At 40.2% G+C, this 19,606-nt stretch overlaps 1 protein-coding gene across 1 annotated transcript in view; it reads left to right on the plus strand.

The window, feature by feature from the left end:
- CCDC148 (coiled-coil domain containing 148) overlaps window positions 1-14,387 on the plus strand; it is a 235,562-nt gene extending 221,175 nt beyond the window's left edge. The window contains exons 13-15 of the mRNA XM_004743903.3: window positions 6,493-6,610; window positions 9,080-9,220; window positions 13,422-14,387. Coding sequence (XP_004743960.1) covers window positions 6,493-6,610; window positions 9,080-9,220; window positions 13,422-13,568 — 406 coding nt within the window. The 3' untranslated portion in view covers window positions 13,569-14,387. The remainder of the gene's footprint in view (window positions 1-6,492; window positions 6,611-9,079; window positions 9,221-13,421) is intronic.
- Window positions 14,388-19,606: the final 5,219 nt, after the last annotated feature.

Raw genomic sequence — 19,606 nt, forward strand, 5'->3', positions numbered from 1 at the left:
TCTGAATATTTATACTCTAATTCTCAAAATGTAGTCCTCAGGCCACCAAAATCAGTGTCACCTGGAAATGTCTTATAAATGTAAAATTTCAGACCCCACATCATCACTACTGAATCAGAAACTCTGGAGGTGGTTCGGTGGTCTAGGCTTTAACAAGCCCTCCAAGTGATTCTGATAGCTCAAGTTAGGGAACCAATGGGCCAAGGGGTGTAGCTCTCAGGACTCACTCTACACTAGAATCATCTGGGGGAAACTTTTTATAAAATACTGATGCCTGAGCCCCACCAACATAACACCAGATTCTGATGTAATTAGTTTGGCTTAGGACTTGGCATCAGAACTTTTTATAAGTTTCAGTGGTTCTAATGACTGTCATAGTTGAAGACCATCACTCTATAGCAATATAAGAAGGGGCTAATTTAAGACTTTGTGATAAATAATTTATTAAGAACAATCTTATATATTTTATTAGAATGTTAATTTAGGCCTGCTTATTAAAAAAAAAAAAAACAACACAAATACTCTAAGACTTGAGAGGGCAGGGATCTTTTTGGCCGAGTTTTAATTTTTCCCTGTTGTATCCTAGATCTGGGGACAGGGTTTGGTACGTAGTAGGTGCTCAAATAACCATATGTTGACTAACTGAATCAATCAGTTAAAGAATAGAGTTCCAATGACAACTTGTCTTTACACCTCACAAAGGAACCAGTAAGTGCTCTGAGCTGGAAGAATAGTCTCTGTTTGGGGCTGGCGTAGGATCATCTCTTGGGTCTGTGAATCCTCTTTGTTCTTTCCCCATGCCTCTCTGTACCAGGATGTCACTTCCCCATATCACGATTCACATTCTATTGGCAGAAATTGGTCTCTGCTTATGCCCCTAGACAGAATGCCCAGGCTGGAATCTCATTGCCCATATCATTAGAAGCAACCAGGGGCATCCCATGAGCAACTAGTTATGTTATTTTCCTTCTCTTCTCTGGGCTGGCTTCTGCTTCTCTCTCAACCCTTCCCCACCACCATCTACCTCTTGACAGATGATGCCACCTGGCCTGCCTGTGTTTCGATCCATGGATTCTTCCCTGTTAGGGTACCCTATGGCTAAGAGAAGAGTTTGTCTCCACTTGGTGGGCAGAATGACTTTCTGAGTGGGTCTGAGCCAAAAATGGCTTTCCCAACAGGCAGGAAGAGGTTCAGCATGTTGTTGCTCCAGGGCCTCTGCGAGCAGCACCCCAGCAGGTGTCTGTGTAAAGGGTTCTTGTTCAATAGTGAGTGAGCCACGTGACCTCAACACTAAGTAGCAAGTTTGCACATAAACTGCCTTCAATTCAGTAGGGCAAATTACTTCCCTGAAAAAATTTCAGGAGATATTCAATACTGGTTCCAGTACCCTGATTAAGATGTGCCTTAAGGTCTTATTTACAGCCCAAACTTTTATCTTTTTTTATTGTAGATCCTGCCACTATAGGCTACCAATCCCCTTGGTCGCTATAGGTTTGTTTAGACTGAAGTCACCTGGGCTCCAGACAGGAGGGAGGTCAAGGTTTAGTACGTAATATTTTGCCCAGTTTTCACTGAAGTTTTACTGAAGTAAAGGGATGCTGCTACTAAGGTTCAAGGTGTTTCCAAACCATTTGCATTTGTCCATTCAACTGTTCAAGAGCAGTACACACATACAGAGTCTCCTAACTACCTCGGTCTCCCTTTCTACATGAAAGCTTCCTGTCCCTTCAACTACTCAGGCCCGGAGGCTTAAAGAAAATCCTTCCCAGATTATGGTTAATGCTGGGCCTGATTCTGTAGCAGCTGTTGCTTTTGAACAATAGGATGCCTCTCCTCCTTGACAAGAAGCTGAAAATGCCCATTTTGCTACACTTCCAACCTCTGCAGACGCAGAGAGCATAAAACGGACGGAGGGATGGACTCAAGACTCCTGTTCGGGAATTCTGTGCACAACTTAAAGACTATTGAGTTTAGCCACTTCCTGACATTGACTTTCATAGCAACAGTTTAATTTGGAGAAAATCTTCCACCTCAAATAGCTAAAGGTATTTATGTGGAAAATTTTCCAAATGATTGACTTTACTGTGTTGCTATTTTCTTTCCCCATGAATATGTGAGTATTTGGCGTCCTCCCTCGAGTTTTTCTGCATCACTTCTCTTTAGGCAAAGAAAAGTTTCTATCCAGACCGGGAGAAGAAAGTGGCACCAAGAGTTTCCCCCTTTAAAGGAAATTATTATTTGAGTTTAAACCATAGCATCTGTATAAATGAAGAATTTCGGTGTGTTGCCTGTTTGCTTAAGTTTTCCATGGCAAATCCTCAAGGTGTCCAGAGTAATCTTGATCATCACTTCGGAGGCAACACAGGTGATGGGCTGCGAGCTCCCAGCAGCAACCCCCCCCATGGCAGCACCAGTCTTGCTGAAGGGTTTGTCTCTAGACCCTCACCCACCTCCACCTCATGGGCTCTGCTAATTCTTCAGCCACCTCTCTTCTGAACTCTCTTTCCAAGATCACCAATAACTCCCTCCTATTTCGTCCAGCGACCACTTGGTGTTACATCAGAACTTGCTGTATCATTTGACAGCGTTAATGTTATTTTCCTTCACTGCTTTGGCACCATTTCTCCCATTCTCCTAGACAGTTTCCTCCTCTGTCCCTTTCTTAAATGTTTCCTTGGCAATCACTCCTAGACCTACTTTTCTTATTGCCTCACACTCTCTTCCTGATTGATACCATCTGCATCATTGCTTGGATTCCATGCTGTTGATTAAGATCCCCCATCTCCATCTTCAGCCCAGATCTGTGAAGGCTGGTCCTTGTTCCAACTGAACCTATTTTCCTTCTTTTCCCTGTTTTTCTAAGTTCCCAGATGTACTGAGGGTCACCGTTGCTCATTGTGCAAGAAAGAAAGGTTAACTCCTTTCTCTCTCTATCTCTTCTGCTATCCCATGAACTAAACATTCCAATTTATTCTATTTCCTACATAAATTTTAAGTCTGTGTCTTCTTCAGTATCTCCTCAATATCTACCTCCTTCCATTCCCTAGGATAGGAAAACATCAGCTTGCCTGTGGATACCTCTCTCTAGTCTTGGCTCTTTACAATCCATGTCCATATTACAGGAGAGGTTTTTTTGATCATCCTATTTCCCTAATCAAGGCCCTCATGCTTGCAAAGCCTGCATCTGGCCTCTTCTGCACTCCAGTCTCGGCTCTTGGCACGCCGCACTTTGCATCGTTCGCTTTTGGTCATCCTTTGGGGCCTTCATATATTGTTTTTCCCTGCCTAGAACATTCTGGTCTCTCCCCCTCTGCTCCTTTTTCAGGTCTGAAATTCGGCGAACTTCCTCTTGGGTCTCCCTTGAATACCCCCACTCTGCCAAGGTGCCTCTCCCAAGGCCTATGACACATGGCCTCTCCAGAACTACCCCCCCTCCCCGCCCCTTATCAAAATGGTCTGGGTCTTTGTATCCTCACTAGGTTGTCAGTTCTGTGAGGACAGAGCATGCCTCCCATGTTGAAATTGTATCTCCAGCACCTGGCACAGTGGCTGAGGCAGAACAGGTGCTCGGTAAACGTTTGTTGAATAAGCGAGTGAGCCTCAGAGTAACCCGTGAGCCAGGCCTCTTCAGACATAAGTCCAAATGCCTGATTCTCGTTTGCAACTTCTTCCTCACTAGTCAAGCTCCCTTCACTGGAACAACTATTACTTTTTCACAGCAGACAAAACTCTGATGCAGACAAAGCAACCTATATATCCCAGAGGAAGAGAAACTTTTCAAAGGTTCTGAGGATTAGCATATGGTAATTATCAAATCCCAGGGTATCTTTTAATTGAACCTTCACAGTAGTTCCCTTAACTTGTACTCAGTACATAAATTGAGTAGAACCTCATTAGGGAGGTTGTATCACGCCTTTAGTGAAAATGAGGAGAATGAGCAAGAGCTTCCCGTGATGTGGAGGCCTTGGAGAAAGGGAGCAGTGTAGTTTGTGCTCCTTTAATCTGTGTATCTGACCACCGACTCCTGATATGGGGGATGAGGAGGACAGCCATGGCCGTCAGAGGAGTTTAGGATCTGCCTTCTAAATCCCACTGTGGGTTTTGTACTCTGCAAGTGTCTACTGCATGCTTCCCTCCTCTCCTCTTCTGTGCTGCGACTGCTTTAATGTCAGCCTCAGGAGCAGCCTGATTTTAAAGATATTTTCCTCCCCAGGAGCAAATCTTCCTGAAGGAACCAAGGGACTTCCAGGCTCAGCCTGCCAGTACTTCCCTGGGCTTCTCTTTCATTCGCTCACCCAGCTCAAATGACGCAGTTTCAGATGCCTTACTCTGTTCTAGCCACCTTGATCTCTTCCTTTCAAAGGACTGTGACCAGTAAGGCAAGCACAGTGCCCAGGGGGCAAAACTTAAAGGTCACCTACTCTCAGGGACACCTGGGTGGCTCGGTGGGTTGGGCCTCGGCCTTCGGCTCAGGTCATGATCTCAGGATGCTGGGATCAAGTCCCGCATCGTGCTCTCTGCTCAGTGGGGAGCCTGCTTCCTCCTCTCTCTGCCTACTTGTGATTTCTGTCAAGTAAAGTAAATAAAATCTTAAAAAAAAAAAGTTACCTACTCTCAGATGCCAACCCAATGTTTTTTTTTGTTTGTTTTTGTTTTTTTTAAGATTTTATTTATTTATTTGACAGAGATCACAAGTAGGCAGAGAAGCAGGCAGAGACAGAGAGAGGGGGAAGCAGGCTCCCTGCTGAGCAGAGAGCCCGATGTGGGACTTGATCCCAGAACCCTGGGATCATCACCTGAGCCAAAGGCAGAGGCTTTAACCTACTGAGCCACCCAGGTGCCCCTCCAACCCAATGTTTGCGTGGGCCTGAGTGTGAGAGCCCTTCTTGACTCACCCTTGTCCTGGCACCGTCTGCCAGGAAGGCCAGCCTGCCCTCCACTACCATGTCTCTCCAAATGCTAATCCTTGAGACCCAGCTCAGATGCTGCCTCCTCCCTGAAGCTCTTACTGAAGCCTCCCAGTCCTTCCCACAACCTTGCAAATCCCAGTGGACCTTTTTTATACCTCTCTGAAGGCACTACATACCTTGACTACTTCTTAGGCCTTTTTGTCTCTATATTAAACTACAAGTGTCTAAGAGCTGTCTTTTTCTCAATGTGCTTATAATATCTAGCACAGGGGAAGCACGCAGCAGGTATTCGTGTCAGTGAGGGGAGAGGAACAATCAAAGGGAGAAGAGAGAAGAGCACACTGGCTAATAGCAGGGGGGTGGGAGGGTCAGGGTCAGCGGGAGGTCTAGGGCCAGTCTGCCTGGGTTGGATCTCTGGATCTGCCACTTGCTGGGTGTGAGAACATGGGCAAGTTACATCACCAGTCTACACCTCCATTTCTTTGTCTTTAAAAACGGGATCAACACTGGTACCCCAACATCAGGTTGTGGTGAAGTCTGAACTAAAACATAGAAAGCACTTAGCAACAGAGTTGATGCGTAGTGAACAGCTACCTCAGTAAACCTCAGGATCCAGAATTAAATAGGTCTAGTGAGGGTTCATCTGTGGAAAATGCAGGTATACACGCTAAAGGCAAAGCACATTTGTGACCGATGTCTTAAAGTTAAATCTAAACTATCAATAATGGAAGACAGAGGCAATGACCTCATACTCCCTTGAGAACCCAAGTGTCTACTTTTTTAGAAAAGACAAATCTCATTCCTAAAATTCAATAGAAGAGTGGCTTGGGCAAGAAGATGGGAAGGAGGCTGTCTAAAAAAGGCAGCAAAAGAGGGTCAAATGAGCTTGGAGCTATTGAAATGTTCTCTGGGTTAGTATCTGCTGATTTTAAGGAGAATAGAAACAATGCTAAGGGAAAAATTATGTTTTTGCTGCCATCTACAGTCAAAATGCAATTTTTAGACTTAACACACACACACACACACACACATACACATCCAAAAAGGGCATTCTTGACCGAATGAGTGACGATATAGACAAGTCTGGTTTAAGTTCCAGTAATTTGGCATATTATTACATCATTTTATTTACTATTCTTTCTAAAAGTATGATGTTTAACTAGGAACATAGCCTTTTTAACATCTCAAACTGTGCTAGAACTGTTCTTCAGAAAACAGCTGGAATAATCACTCAGGAGTGAGACTGTCGTCTGCTGGGTCAGATTAACTGCAGCTGTGGCAAGCGACGGACAGTTTGAGAGTCAATACAAAGATTTCAGCGATGAAAGAGATGGATTGGATTTTACCCTACGTTTTCCTAGCCTCTGATCTGCAGTTCTCTGGTTCTTAGAATTGCTGTAGCCTGCATTTTATACCAGTATATTTGATTGTGTGGCTGTGAGAAATCAACCAGAAGCAAGTAAAGAACAAATTTTGGCGATGATGTCACCTCAGACATGCCTCCTGCCCCTATACTCCTATCCATATAATTTCTACAATTATCATAATATTTTCCTAATGTCCTTCTGCCTTATTTTTAAAGGGTTAAATATAGACAAGAATTACTGGAAAAGCGTTTGATGGAGAAAAAAGAAGTGGCCCTTCGAGACGCTCATGAAGAAGAGGAGAGAGAGAGACGTCTAGAAGCCCTTAGGAAACAGGTGTTTTTAATTTGGAAATTTTCATGGGTGGTTTCTGAGTGTCCTTCATAACATTATTAGTAGGCTTAGATCACAAACTCTGTGATATAAAATGTAACTTTTCTAAATTGGGACACTGGTCTTCACTCCTGGGAGCAATTAGGTTTATGTTGAACGATTTCCAGTTTCTTAGTGTATTAAAATAACTTTATCAGCATCTTTCAAAAAGCTCTCCCAAGATTTAAATGCATCCATATTACCTCTAGTTTAATAGCTGAAGAGTATCCATTTACAGAAGTGAAACTCTGCATCTACCAGAAGGATTTTATGCTCTCAAAAAACCTGGGGGAGCTAGAGCAAGGTAATCCTCTTTGGGGTAGGAACCTCTGTTTAGAAATACCCTATAGTTAGCAAACATGCGAAAAACCACTTTTTAAAACTGCTCTGAGCTAATTAAAGCCTCCCATTGCTTTGCCTAGTGAAAATAGGCAAAAGTTTTTAAAGTAGAGAGGAGATGGCAAAAGCAGGAATTTAAGAATTTGAGAAATGTGATAAAATAGTTTTACTTGGTAATTTTTCAGAGGTTTTGATTTGAAAATAATTAGCTCAAATCATAAGCTCCAAAGTCCATTGACACCATTTCCTGGCTGAGAGGAAATGACTCTCTCATTTGCCTTCCATGTCGGTGGAGGAAACATGGAATCTTGAATAAGAACTTGGCCTCCAGTGTCCTTCAAACCTGGTACAACCTGGCTCGGTTCTTATTGGCAGAGGAAACTTGGATTTTTTACCTAACTTCCCTAAGCTTCCTTTCCTCCTCTGAAAGATGGGACTAATGATAGTACCTGCCCCATAGGTTTGCAGTACTATGTGTTCATATTTTCTTTTAAAGATTTTATTTATTTATTTGTCACACAGAGAGAGATCGCAAGCAGGCAGAGAGGCAGGCAGAGAGAGAGTGGGAAGCAGGCTCCCTGCTGAGCAGAGAGCCCGATGCAGGACTCGATCCCAGGACCCTGAGATCATGACCTGAGCTGAAGGCGGAGGCTTAACCCACTGAGGCACCCAGGTGCCCAATGTGTGTTCATATTTTAAAATTAATACTAAGTATAAAGCCCTCTTCTAAATGTTCTTAGGTTTTATTTCAATCTCTATAGCAACCCCATGATGTATGTATTATTTCTATTTTATTGCTATAAAATAGAATATTCTATTCTATAAAATAGAATAAAACAGGAATAGCAATATTCCTGTTTTATAGAAGAGGAAACTGAGGAGGCATAGGTTCCCCAAAGTCACCCAGCTAGTAACTGTCAGACTGGATTCAAACTGAGGAGGTCTAGTTAAATGGCATAGTTTAGGGGAAGTGTTAATGCATACAACTATTATATCGTCTTCCTTGATAAAATAGTTGACAGAAATAAATTCAAAGCATAGGAACCTAAGACCTGTCATCCTAGATTCAACAAACGTTAAATTACTCTATCATTAGCAAATAATTACATTCCTGGGGACAAAACTTTAATGTCACTATTTCTAAACACATTCTTGTTCACAATATAACTTGGATAACTACAGAGTCCATATAATTAGAATTCTTCCCATCTGTGAACTCTTTGAAAGAGGAAATATCCATGCCCATTACCTGTAATCAGCGTTTAGAACTATAGTATAAGACATTTTGGCTAGGAAACCTATAATAATTAAAGTACGTTCAACTCAGTTATGTCATTATGGTTTCTAAATGGCATTAAAAATGCCATTTTCTTAATGCTAATTCTTGACTTTAGGAATTAACAGGCAGGTGTTACTAATGGTGCATATAATTTACAAAATTAGTGGCTTCTTTTCATTAGGATACAGGTTTGAATGATTTCAATTATCATAAAGGACAAGGGCATTTATGTTAAAATGACTGTACAGTTTTTCAGTAGAAGGGAAAACAAGGGTTTACAACAATCCTTGGAACTCTAGTTACTTACACAATGGCATTCACACATCTTGCCCAATGATGCCAACACAACTCAACTTAACCCATTAACAATATATTCTAGATTGAGCTTGATCAGATTAAACTTCCTAGAAAGCTTCATGGGGTTGTTACCATGGCCATATGTTGCTAGTGGTTAAAAGTCAATGTTTTTTACTCTTGGTTACTTCTAGGGTAGTTCAACATGTAGGTTTTCTAGGCTTGATTTCCTCTTAGTACCAGAAATATAAATTTTTATCTAAATTTAATCATAACTGTAATTATTCAGTCAGTAGCAAACAATATATATCATGGCCTTTTAATATATTTTGTTTTTAAACCATTAACTCCTTCATGGATTTCTAGGACTGGCCTGGTTTAATATTCTGTCTGCCCTTCCTTCTTAGGTTTTATCTTCCTTAAAGTTAGGAAATTTTATTAGACATTAAACATTAATAGTGTTCCTCAGAAGTAGTTAGCTTGTATCTTAATCCAAGTAGTTGTGCTTTTTCTTCTTTTAGGTTGCTATTGTCGCTCAGTTTGATCCCGTTAGAATGATGTCAGATACAATGGCATCGAAAGCAAGGATGGGTATTGGAATTGAAGAAGAATTTATTCTTCAAAAGCCACTCTTTACATTGAATACATACAATGAATACCAGGTAATTATGGGAATTAGCATGATTGATGCAAAAGCCATGACGATAAGATTTATGGAAGTGTGTGTTTTGGGTTTCAGATTATTTTCAATATTTACATTTGAATGCCACATGGATTAACATAATTTTTACTGCTAAATGATAGCACACAATCACTGCCCAATTCTTAATGTTATAAAATAGTTGATAGGTGACCGTGGAATAGTTTATCTGAACATATGAATCTGTCACTGAAAATTATTTTTTATTTTTTAAAATATTTTATTTATTTGTCAGAGAGATAGAGAGAGTACAGGCAGGCAGAGTAGCAGGTAGCAGCAGAGGGAGAAGCAGGCTCCCCATGGAGCAAGGAGCCTGATGTGGGACTCCATCCCAGGACCCTGGGACACGACCTGAGCTGAAGGCAGCCGCTTAACCCACTGAGCCACCCAGGCATCCCGAAAATTATTTTTTAAATTTACATTTTTATGTTAAAAATTATTTTTAAAACTTGTAAACGTTAAAGTTGTGTTAATACTGTATTTTGTTTAAATGTTTCTCTATCATTTGGAATTTGTTTAAAATCATAATATAAGTCCTGTTAAAGTAACAACTGATGATACTGATAGGATAAAGCAGAGGGGAGCTTTCAGAAATTAAAATGAAGATAATATATCAGAGCTAGTGATAAAAGAAATCATTTTCTGTAGAAAAATATTAAGGTGTATTTAACTATTTCCAGGAACTTCTGACTCCTTTTAGTCTGTTACTGAGAAAGGATCGTAAAAATTCTTTTGGGGGGCACCTGGGTGGCTCAGTGGGTTAAAGCCTCTGCCTTCAGCTCAGGTCATGATCCCACGGTCCTGGGATCGAGCCCCGCATCCGTCTCTCTGCTCAGCGGGGAGCCTGCTTCCTCATCTCTCTGCCTGCCTCTCTGCCTCCATGTGGTCTCTGTCAAATAAATAAATAAATAAATAAATAAATAAATAAAATTTTTGGAAAAAAGTCTTTTTGGATGGATGGATGGAAAGCAGGAGGGAAGACCGATGAATGATTGGATATCACTGAAATTAATGGAGAAAGTAGTTCCCCCTAGTTTATTAATTTTATAAACCTAAAGAGCACAGCTCAATATTTAATTATTTAAAAAGTAAGAAACTGCATCCATTCACCCACTGACAAATAAATTGAGTGTGCCTCTTTGTGGACAATTAATTTATTAATTGGACAAATATTTATGGAACATACAGTGTCTCTGGCATTGTAGAGTTGCCAGGTCTGCATTCCAAACAGTATGGACTTGTTCTCTTGGAGGAAGTGAGCAGGGTAGCTGGGTTGGGAGGAAAAGTAGCCTGTGTGGCAGTAATGCCCCTGGGGTGAGACTACCTCCGTGGTGGAGGTCTAAGGGCTGCAGTGGTAAGCAGAAGGGAACCCATAGAAACGTGACTAGGGAAGTCAGAGTGTCAAAGAAGAAACTAATCTACATCTTAGGTGAGGATTCTTAGCAGCAGTAACAAAATTTACTCTAGGTGATTTAACCTAAAAACAAACAAACAAAAATAGGTTGGGAGGAGGGGTAGGGTAGAAAGAAAGGGACTCATCATAAGGATGTAAGTTTGTCTGCAGAAGCCAAAGCAGGGAGGGCAGCCAGGGTTGGCAGAGAATTGGTCAGAGACGGGAAAACTTTCAGGTACCTGGGCTGAGGCAATTAAGGGTTTCACCAAGCAGAGGAGGGCAGAAAGGGGCCCTTACTGGCGTGTCTTCATTGTAAAGTAAGCGGCAAGGGTGGGTGCTGGGAGATGAGACTGGAAACCTAGATTACGGTCAGGATGAAAAGTACAGAAGCTCTAGTTTGCTAAGACATTATGTTGTGAGCACAGGCGAGACTCAGAAGCAGGTGAATCATATAATCAGATATGTGTTAGCAACATGTCCTGGATAGAAAGTTGGTGGGTTTGGGGGTCAGAGCCTTTTCAGATGGCAGAGGCCTCATCAACACGGGACAGAGGGGCATGAATGGCTTTGTCTAAGAGGAAGGAGTAATGATACCAAGCTAGGCAGCAAGTGATACTGAGAAGAGCCTGCATTTTGGATTCAAATCCACATCCGCTATTTACTGGCTATGTGAACTTGTGTAAGCTATTAACATCTTTATGTCTTGTTTACTTCATCTGTAAAATAATAATTTGTAAGGTTCTTATGAGGATTAGGATAATAAATGTCAATTGCCTAGGATATTGCTTGGCACCTAGAAGTAATTCAGTAAATTATAATCATTAGTTGTGGCTGCCATTAACCATATAAGAATACAGAAGTAAAAACAGACTTAGGGAGAAAGAGAATGTGTTTTGTTCCTGTCATGTCTATGGTGAAGATGTCTAGAACATATTTACAAGAAACTGATTGGCTGCTTCTGGGGAGGTGAATTGGGGAGATGAAGGTCAGTTTTCGAGAGAGATCTCCGTTTCACTTCGTCTATTTAAAAAATAGAATAATGAGACTTTTAAACTTCAGAAACCAGAAGCTGAGAAGACAGGTGAATCCAGGAGATCATTAGGGAGCACACAGGTGGAGCCTGAATCCTTAGACGTGGATGAGGGGGACCAGGTAGACTGTATCCAGAAGAGACGCTGGGTGGAAGGATCAACTATGTTGCTTCTCAGACACAAAATCTCTGTATTTTTGACTTGCATGCACCATTGTCTCTCATTTCCATTCCTCTTTAGTTGCCAGAATCTCTTGATTCTTCCCTTCATCGTGTTTTCGACAGTTCTTTCTTCCTTGCTGCCAGCCAAGTTTAGGCACTTATTACTTCATGGGTAGACCACTGTAGTAGACTGCTACTCCATTGTTCTACCCGAACTGCCCTGGTCCCAAATTGACCTATTTCACCTCTAAATTTGCATGTGCCTTCCTTTCCTGCTCTGTTTTCCTCCCCACTCTGCTTTGTAGAAGAATCGGGTGGACATCACAGTTAGCTCATGTGCTGTTGCTTACCTGAGGTCATCCTAGTCTCACCTGCATGGGGAAATGCACCTTTCTTCTATTCTTAGAACATCAGTCATATGGGCCAGGCGAGTTGTAGTTATCTGTATACATTCTTATTACCCCTGTTAGCTTAAGAGCTTCTTCAAGGAGGGGCTGCTTTCAACAGCTTATTATCCCATCCTCTAGGGGAACTTCAAGTCCATGTAAAATGCCTCATTAGCTAAAATCCATATGTGGCTACCTTATCATAGCAAGCAGTGTCTGTTGACATTTAATATTCATAGAAGAAGGGGAAGAGGAAAAAGGCCCAATCAGCTATAAATGAAAATAGAAATCGAGCTACTCATATTTCAATTCCCACTTAGAATCACATTGGTGAAAACATTTTCTAATCCTGCTTGAAATAGAAATCCAGCCTTGGAAGGAGAGTTTGATTGATTTTGTTGTTGTTGTTTTTAAAGTAGGGGCCATGTGTTTAAACATAATTTACATATTTATGAATGATGGAGAAATTGATGTTTAAAGACCAGTGTGTATAAGGTTGTGGTTTAGACTTATTTTAAATGATGATTGTCTTTATTTTCTAATTCTAGCTATCAATAATGAATCAATGAATAGTACTGAAAGTAAGCTTTTTTCACCCCATTTTTAAATAATTTCAATGTTTTTTTTTTTTTTTTTTTTTTTTTACTAATTTAGCATGATATTCCCTATACTTTATGTTGGAAACCAGAGATACACTGGAAAATAATCATACTAAGAAGATTTGGACATTTCCTTTTCTTCTCTTTTTCTTTATTTCTTTTTTTTTAAATTTAATTTGTATGTGTTACTTTTCTTTTTTAAAAAGATTTATTTATTTATTTTAGAGAGAGAGAGAGAGAGAGAGAGAGCATGAATGAGCCCAAGCAAGGAGAGGGACAGAGGTAAAGGCAGAAGGAGAGAGAGAATCCACAAGCAGACTCCCCAACTTGGGGCTCTATCACAAGACCCTGAGATCATGACCTGAGCCAAAATCAAGAGTTGGCCACTTAACCAACCAAACAATTCAGGTGCCCCTCAACATTTCCAGTAAAAAACAAACAAAACCCAACAGAATATAGTCACTGTATATACCAAGTTTATAGTCATCTATCCAGAAAAAAGTTAAACAGCTTGAGGAAATATGAAACAAAATAATAAAATGTAATTTAGTTCAATGAATTGCTACTTATTTAAATGTATTTTATTTCTACAGATAATTTCTGACCCTAGACTCCGTTTTGAGTTAGCGCTTCGAGAAGCTGGACTTCATAAAACATTTTATGCCAAAGAGATCTTACCAAAAATCAGTCCTCAAAAACCTCCAAGAAAGGACATGGAGTCTACTGTATTTAAAATATAGTTCATCTGCAAATCCTATTATATGTAAGCAAGATTTTTCTTTGAAAACATTTATATGGATAATAATTACTACTTTGTAAAAATTTTTAAATATCAGACATAGAAATCAAAGCATTAATTAAAACAACTTTGTCTTTTATGACTCTCAGAATTTCATGCACTATTTACCATATCTTTATTATGTCTAATAGTACTAAATTCAACAAGACTATGAAACATAATTATGACACATATGATACATGTTTTATCATTAAGTAAACTGCATATTGAAGATTGCATTATTCCATGAAAAAAGCTCAAAATAACCATTTGCAAGAATTATAATTTATGTTGCTACTACCTGCTCAAGTTTATTTCTGCTTGTTATTTCAGAATTTGACTTTTTAATTATGGAAGCTCCATTATCATTAATACTTCTATTATTTCTAGATTATTATAAAAGGAGGCTCAACCTTTCTCTAAATTTAGAAACCAATTTGGTATACCATGTTTACTGCAAACCAATCATCCAAACAATTTCATTTTGCAAATTAGCCTGTAAAAATAAGTTAGAAATTAGAAACAGCATTTCAAGCATGGGAATATCTGTTTTGGCTTGGGGAAAAAATGTATTTGTGTGGTTGTTTAGAAGGAGTATTTTAAAATTTGTAATTTAAATGCTATCAAAAATTCCAAATTATCTATGTAAGATCTAGGTAGTATTATAGATAAGGAGCATTTTTTAAAGAAGATTTATTTATTTTTAGAGAGAGAATCTCAAGCAGACTCTCCATTGAGAACAGAGCCCACTGCAAGGCTTGATCCCACAGCCCTCATAATATGAGCCTAAATCAAGAGATTATGCTGAGTGAAATAAGTCAAGCAGAGAGAGTCAATTTTCATGTGGTTTCACTTACTTGTGGAGCATAAGGAATAACACAAAAGACATTGGGAGATGGAGAGGAGAAATGAGTTGGAGGAAATCGGAGGAGGAGACAAACCATGGGAGACTGTAGACTCTGAGAAACAAACTGAGGGTTTTGGAGGTGGGGGTTGGGTGAACCTGGTGGTGGGTACTAAGGAGGGCACTATTGCATGGAGCACTGGGTATGGTGCATAAACAATGAATTTTGGAACACTGAAATAAAATAAAATTTAAAAAAGAATAATGTAAAATATCATTAATAACTGTAAATGCTTCCATGTCAGAATTAAAATATTTTGGATACACTGGGTTAAATGAAAGTATTAAAATTCAAAAAAAAAAGAAAAAAAAAAGAGTCAGCCAATCAACTGACTAAGCTGCCCAGGTGCTCCAGGAAGGAAACATTTCAAATAAAACTCAAGGATGGGGCGCCTGGGTGGCTCAGTTGGTTAAGCATCTGCCTTCAGCCTAGGTCATGATCTTGAGGTCCTTGAATTGAGCCCCAGGTTGGGCTCCCTGCTCAGTGGGGAGTATGTTTCTCCCTCTCCCTCTGTTCCTCCTAACCCCTCCCCCACCTGTGCGTTCTCTTTCTTTCTCTCTCAAATAAATAAAATCTTAAAAAAAAACAAAAACAAAAACAAAACCTTAAGCATTTATTTCTCACTATTTAAAAAAAATTGATTATTTAATCAGAATAGCAAGTTGGTGTTTTTGGAAGTTGCCATTATTACTGTTAGGAAGACTTCCTCCCCCACTTCATGCTCTTTTCCTCTCCATTGCAACTCCCTGCCATTTCCTAGGGGGGCTGCAGTTACTGGAATAACGTAAAAAAAGAGACAGTCCAGTCTGACCAGTGGAATATTTGGCTTCATGAGTATTCCAACATGATGGGAATAAATAATGTAGCAAACCCAGCTCATTAGAATAAACCTTCACTGAAAAGTCTATTGGCAAAATCCCTTATCTCTATCCACAATTTATTACAATGCCCTCCCAGTTCAGCCTTTTGCATCATCACATCTCCTAGTAAGAAGAGGAAAAGCAATCCTTAACAAGACTCAGGGCTGTGAGCAATGGCAACTCTCTTGAGAATGTCTCCCACGGTCAAAGTGTTCCTTCATGTGCCCTCAATTTACTTGACACAAAACTTCAGATCACGAGCCATGAAAGCCCTACTTTCTTTTTTTTTTAAAAAGATTTTATTTATTTGACAGACAGAGATCACAAGTAGGCAGAGAGGCAGTCAGAGATAGAGAGGAGGAAGCAGGCTCCCTGCTGAGCAGAGAGCCCGATGCGGGACTCGATCCCACGACCCTGAGATCATGACCTGAGCCGAAGGCAGCGGCTTAACCCACTGAGCCACCCAGGTTCCCAAGCCCTACTTTCATGTCAGAGCATATCCTCTCTCTGTGGCAAGACATGGTGTGGTAATGTCTCTCTAGTGTTCCTTCCTAATCTGTAGGGATGCTTATTCTGCCTCTTAATCTGGTTTTTTTTTTTCATGTTAATACAAAGATCTGATTCTTTTCTTTGTTCATTTATATTTAAAATTTGTTTTCCGGGTGCCTGGGTGGCTCAGTGGGTTAAGCCACTGCCTTCGGCTCAGGTCATGATCTCAGGGTCCTGGGATCGAGTCCTGCATTGGGCTCTCTGCTCGGCGGGGAGCCTGCTTCCTCCTCTCTCTCTGCCTGCCTCTCCGTCTACTTGTGATCTCTCTCTGTCAAATAAATAAATAAAATCTTTAAAAAAAATTTTAAATTTGTTTTCCTTAACTTCTATAAATAACTGTAGCTCCAGATATCCTTCTAACTTCACAGCTCTATAAGTTCTCTCCTTTGTTCTATTTGTGTCGCTTACTTTCTGGAGCTATGTCTTCCCCTACTTTTAACTGGACCTGCTAATTCCTTGGACTTTGCCGCTCCTGTGGCGCTCAATTTGCATTCTCCTTGCAACATTTCCCATAGTGATGGAACTTTGTCCTAGAAGTAAGTTTTGACTACTTAGTGTGGGACTTCATGGGACCCAGACCTGTTGCCCCTTCAGAGTTCACTGCAAGCTCTTTATGCTCATTCATTATTAGAGTATAAAACCCCTGCCAGTCTTCTGAAGTTTCCAGTGAGTACTTCTTGGCTCTTTGGGGTTCTCCAGTCTGTCTGATGTCCCTTGCTTCCCTCTGTCCTGAGCAGGTGTTGGTACAAGTCAGTGGTTACTCCTTACCCACTCATATTTTGTAGCATAAGGGAATTCCTTCTCACCTTCTGTTGAAAGACTACTGTTTGGCTTTCTTGTGCTATTTTTTGTTTCTTTTTATAGGCTGCTTTGAGGAGATTAACAAATTATGCCACTTCTGCTGTCATCTTCCCAGAATCCCCCCAAACTGAATTCTTGATCCCAGTGACTTTTCTTGCACTAAACAAGCCCACCCCATCTCAGTAATGGCACCGCCATCCACCACAGATGCAAATGTGAAATCTGAGTGTCACTTGTGCTGCCCCCTCTTCCTCACTTGTAATATCTAATCTGTCAAGACCTCCTAACTTTCTGGTGGCTATAATGGAGCCATTCTTTCAATGGAAAATGTGTGCCATGCCTTGTGGCTACCCAGCTACACCATTCCTACACTTGGGAATTGTCTCCCATTATGTACCCATCTCCCAGAGTAGAAGCTAGCTACTCCATTTTCCCAGTTCTCATGGTATACAGTCAATGGCAATCCAATGCACCTATTTGAGATTTCATTATGAGAGAGCTATGTGAGATCCCAAGAATCCATTTTCTGGCAAGGTTAGCTATGGAAGCTTTCAAGCTTTGGGGGGTAAAAGTTGCATCACTGGTAGTATCTAGCAGTCCGGGTAGGTGATGCCCGTAGAGGTGTGTGGGACTACCAGAGCAGCCATGGGTCTCCATGAAGCAGTTTCCTGGTAAGCGCTGAGCATCTTCTCAGTAGGATAACCTCAAACAGAGACTTTCTGGTCTTGCAGAAATACCTAGCACTCTTTAATAAATTGCTTTTCTATGTAAGCTAGCTGAAGTCGGTTTGCTACTGTGGTGGCAGGAATACACTGATCTTTCTTCTGTTCCTGTTATGCACCAAGCACACAGTCCAATGCTATCCACTGATGATGTGTCTTTGTAATCCGTCCTCTCAATTAACATCTCCCCTCTCTTCAGAAAGCAGGGAGAAGAAAACAGTTCAGCCTGTGTGTGTGTGTGTGTGTGTGTGTGTGTGTGACCTTAATTGCTGAGTACTGTTTTTCACAGAAGTGATTTTCACTCTAAGGATGGGCCAACTAGAAATTACTTTCTCCCTCCTCAAAGAGTTCAGCCCATTTCCCCATATCCAGAGTCCCATATGGCATTTTAAAAAAAACACAAAGAGGCTGAAGCTTCCTATATCCGGCATATATTTGCTTATTTTTTTATGTAACCCGTAATTCCTTTGGTTTTCTTTTACCCTCATTTAAAACAGCTCTATCATCTCCTTAGTTGTGCTAGATTTTAAGTCCAGGACACAGAGGTAAAGTATTAAGTCATTTAGAAGGTAAAATACATTTTTAAGGACACTTGGGGAAATTAGAAACTTTTTAAGATCATGACTGGCTGCAGAATCTAAAATACAGAATTTTTCAGATCTCAGTCAAATCCCAGGAATGATGGAGTTTGACCTAAGGAGAGAAAAAGATATGAGAATTCTGTTTCTGACATCTGATCAATTTGTTTTGAGAAAATGGTACATGCTTCCTGATGCATTTGATGAAGAGCACTTGCTAGATTACTGCTGAGAACCAGAGCCGTCCTGGGGGGAAAGTTCTCAGGAACTTAGACACTAAGCATTGAGGAAGAGTGAATATTGCACTTCGAGGCTCAGCGTGGGAATGGATTATAATAATAGAACCCACAAGCAGTATGCCCTCATGGGATGAAGTCTCGATCCTGAGAGAGGAATGTGGTATCGAATCTGTCCTGTTCTTGTCATGTTTTTAAAATCTCCAGAAAGACGTTTTCCAACCATAGCATTTCCTCTTTTTACACAAACGAGTGCCCGTGTTTCCTTTCCTATCTTCAATAGCATTTGAGTCTACATTTTCCACTGCTTCGCCTGATTCAGGTTTGTATTTAAGTATATGTTTTAATGTCACTGTAGGACTTACTAATTTACCAAGTGCCTTTTTTCCCCCTCGGAGAATGTATTATTTTGTATGTGGGAATGTAAGTGTGCGCAAAGAGTAGTTGCATTATCTCCTTCTGTTTTGCACATTTTCCCAGACATGTCAGTATTACTTAGCACCACATATGCTTAAAGTTCCTAATATTTATAAATAATTTCAAAAACAATTTGCTTACATTGCTTTAGACATTTTATAAATATTGTATTAATCTGAAATGCTTACCTTTACAGTATATTTAAAACAAATGCTGCAAAAATTGTCCTGTTACTTTGAAATATTACAAACTAACTTGATTTGGGAAGATTATTAAAAGTAGTATTTATTTTTAAACTTACCAAATGAAATAAAGCATTCCTTGAAAGCAAAAATAATTGACTTGCTAAAGGAAATCCAGCATAATGCAACATGAATTTGTGTCCATGTGGATTAGGGCTCTGCTATCTGGAAAGAAAAGATCTAGATAAAATAAAAAGAATATTTTTTCATCCATATTATTATATCAGTATAACATAGTTGTTTAAAACTGGCTTAAAGGACCAGCAGAAGCCTTGGAGCTTTTTTGTTTTTATGTTTCTAGACAACTTTCTTTTTTTCTCCATTTTCTCAATCCAAATCTATAGTTTAAACCAATTCAACAAGTATTTACTGATCTCATGGCATAAGATAAAATCTCTGCAACCATTAAAAATAATGAATGAGAATTGTGGTGGTGGCAGCACGGCTCTAAATAATCTGAAAACCAATGACTGATACACTATTTTTTTTTTTAAGATTTATTTATTTATTTTAGAGAGAGTGCATGTGAATGGGGAGAGGGCCAGAGGGAGAGAGAGAATCCTCAATCAGACTCACTGATGAGCCCAGAGCCCACATGGGCTCAGACTGGGGCTCCATCCCAGGACCCCAATATCATGACCTGAGCCAAGACCAAGAGTCCAATGCTTAACCAAATGAGTTACCCAGGCC

Source organism: Mustela putorius, unplaced genomic scaffold (assembly GCF_011764305.1).
Source record: "Mustela putorius furo isolate JIRA1106 unplaced genomic scaffold, ASM1176430v1.1 tig00003869_pilon_pilon_pilon, whole genome shotgun sequence".
Classification (NCBI taxonomy): domain Eukaryota; kingdom Metazoa; phylum Chordata; class Mammalia; order Carnivora; family Mustelidae; genus Mustela; species Mustela putorius.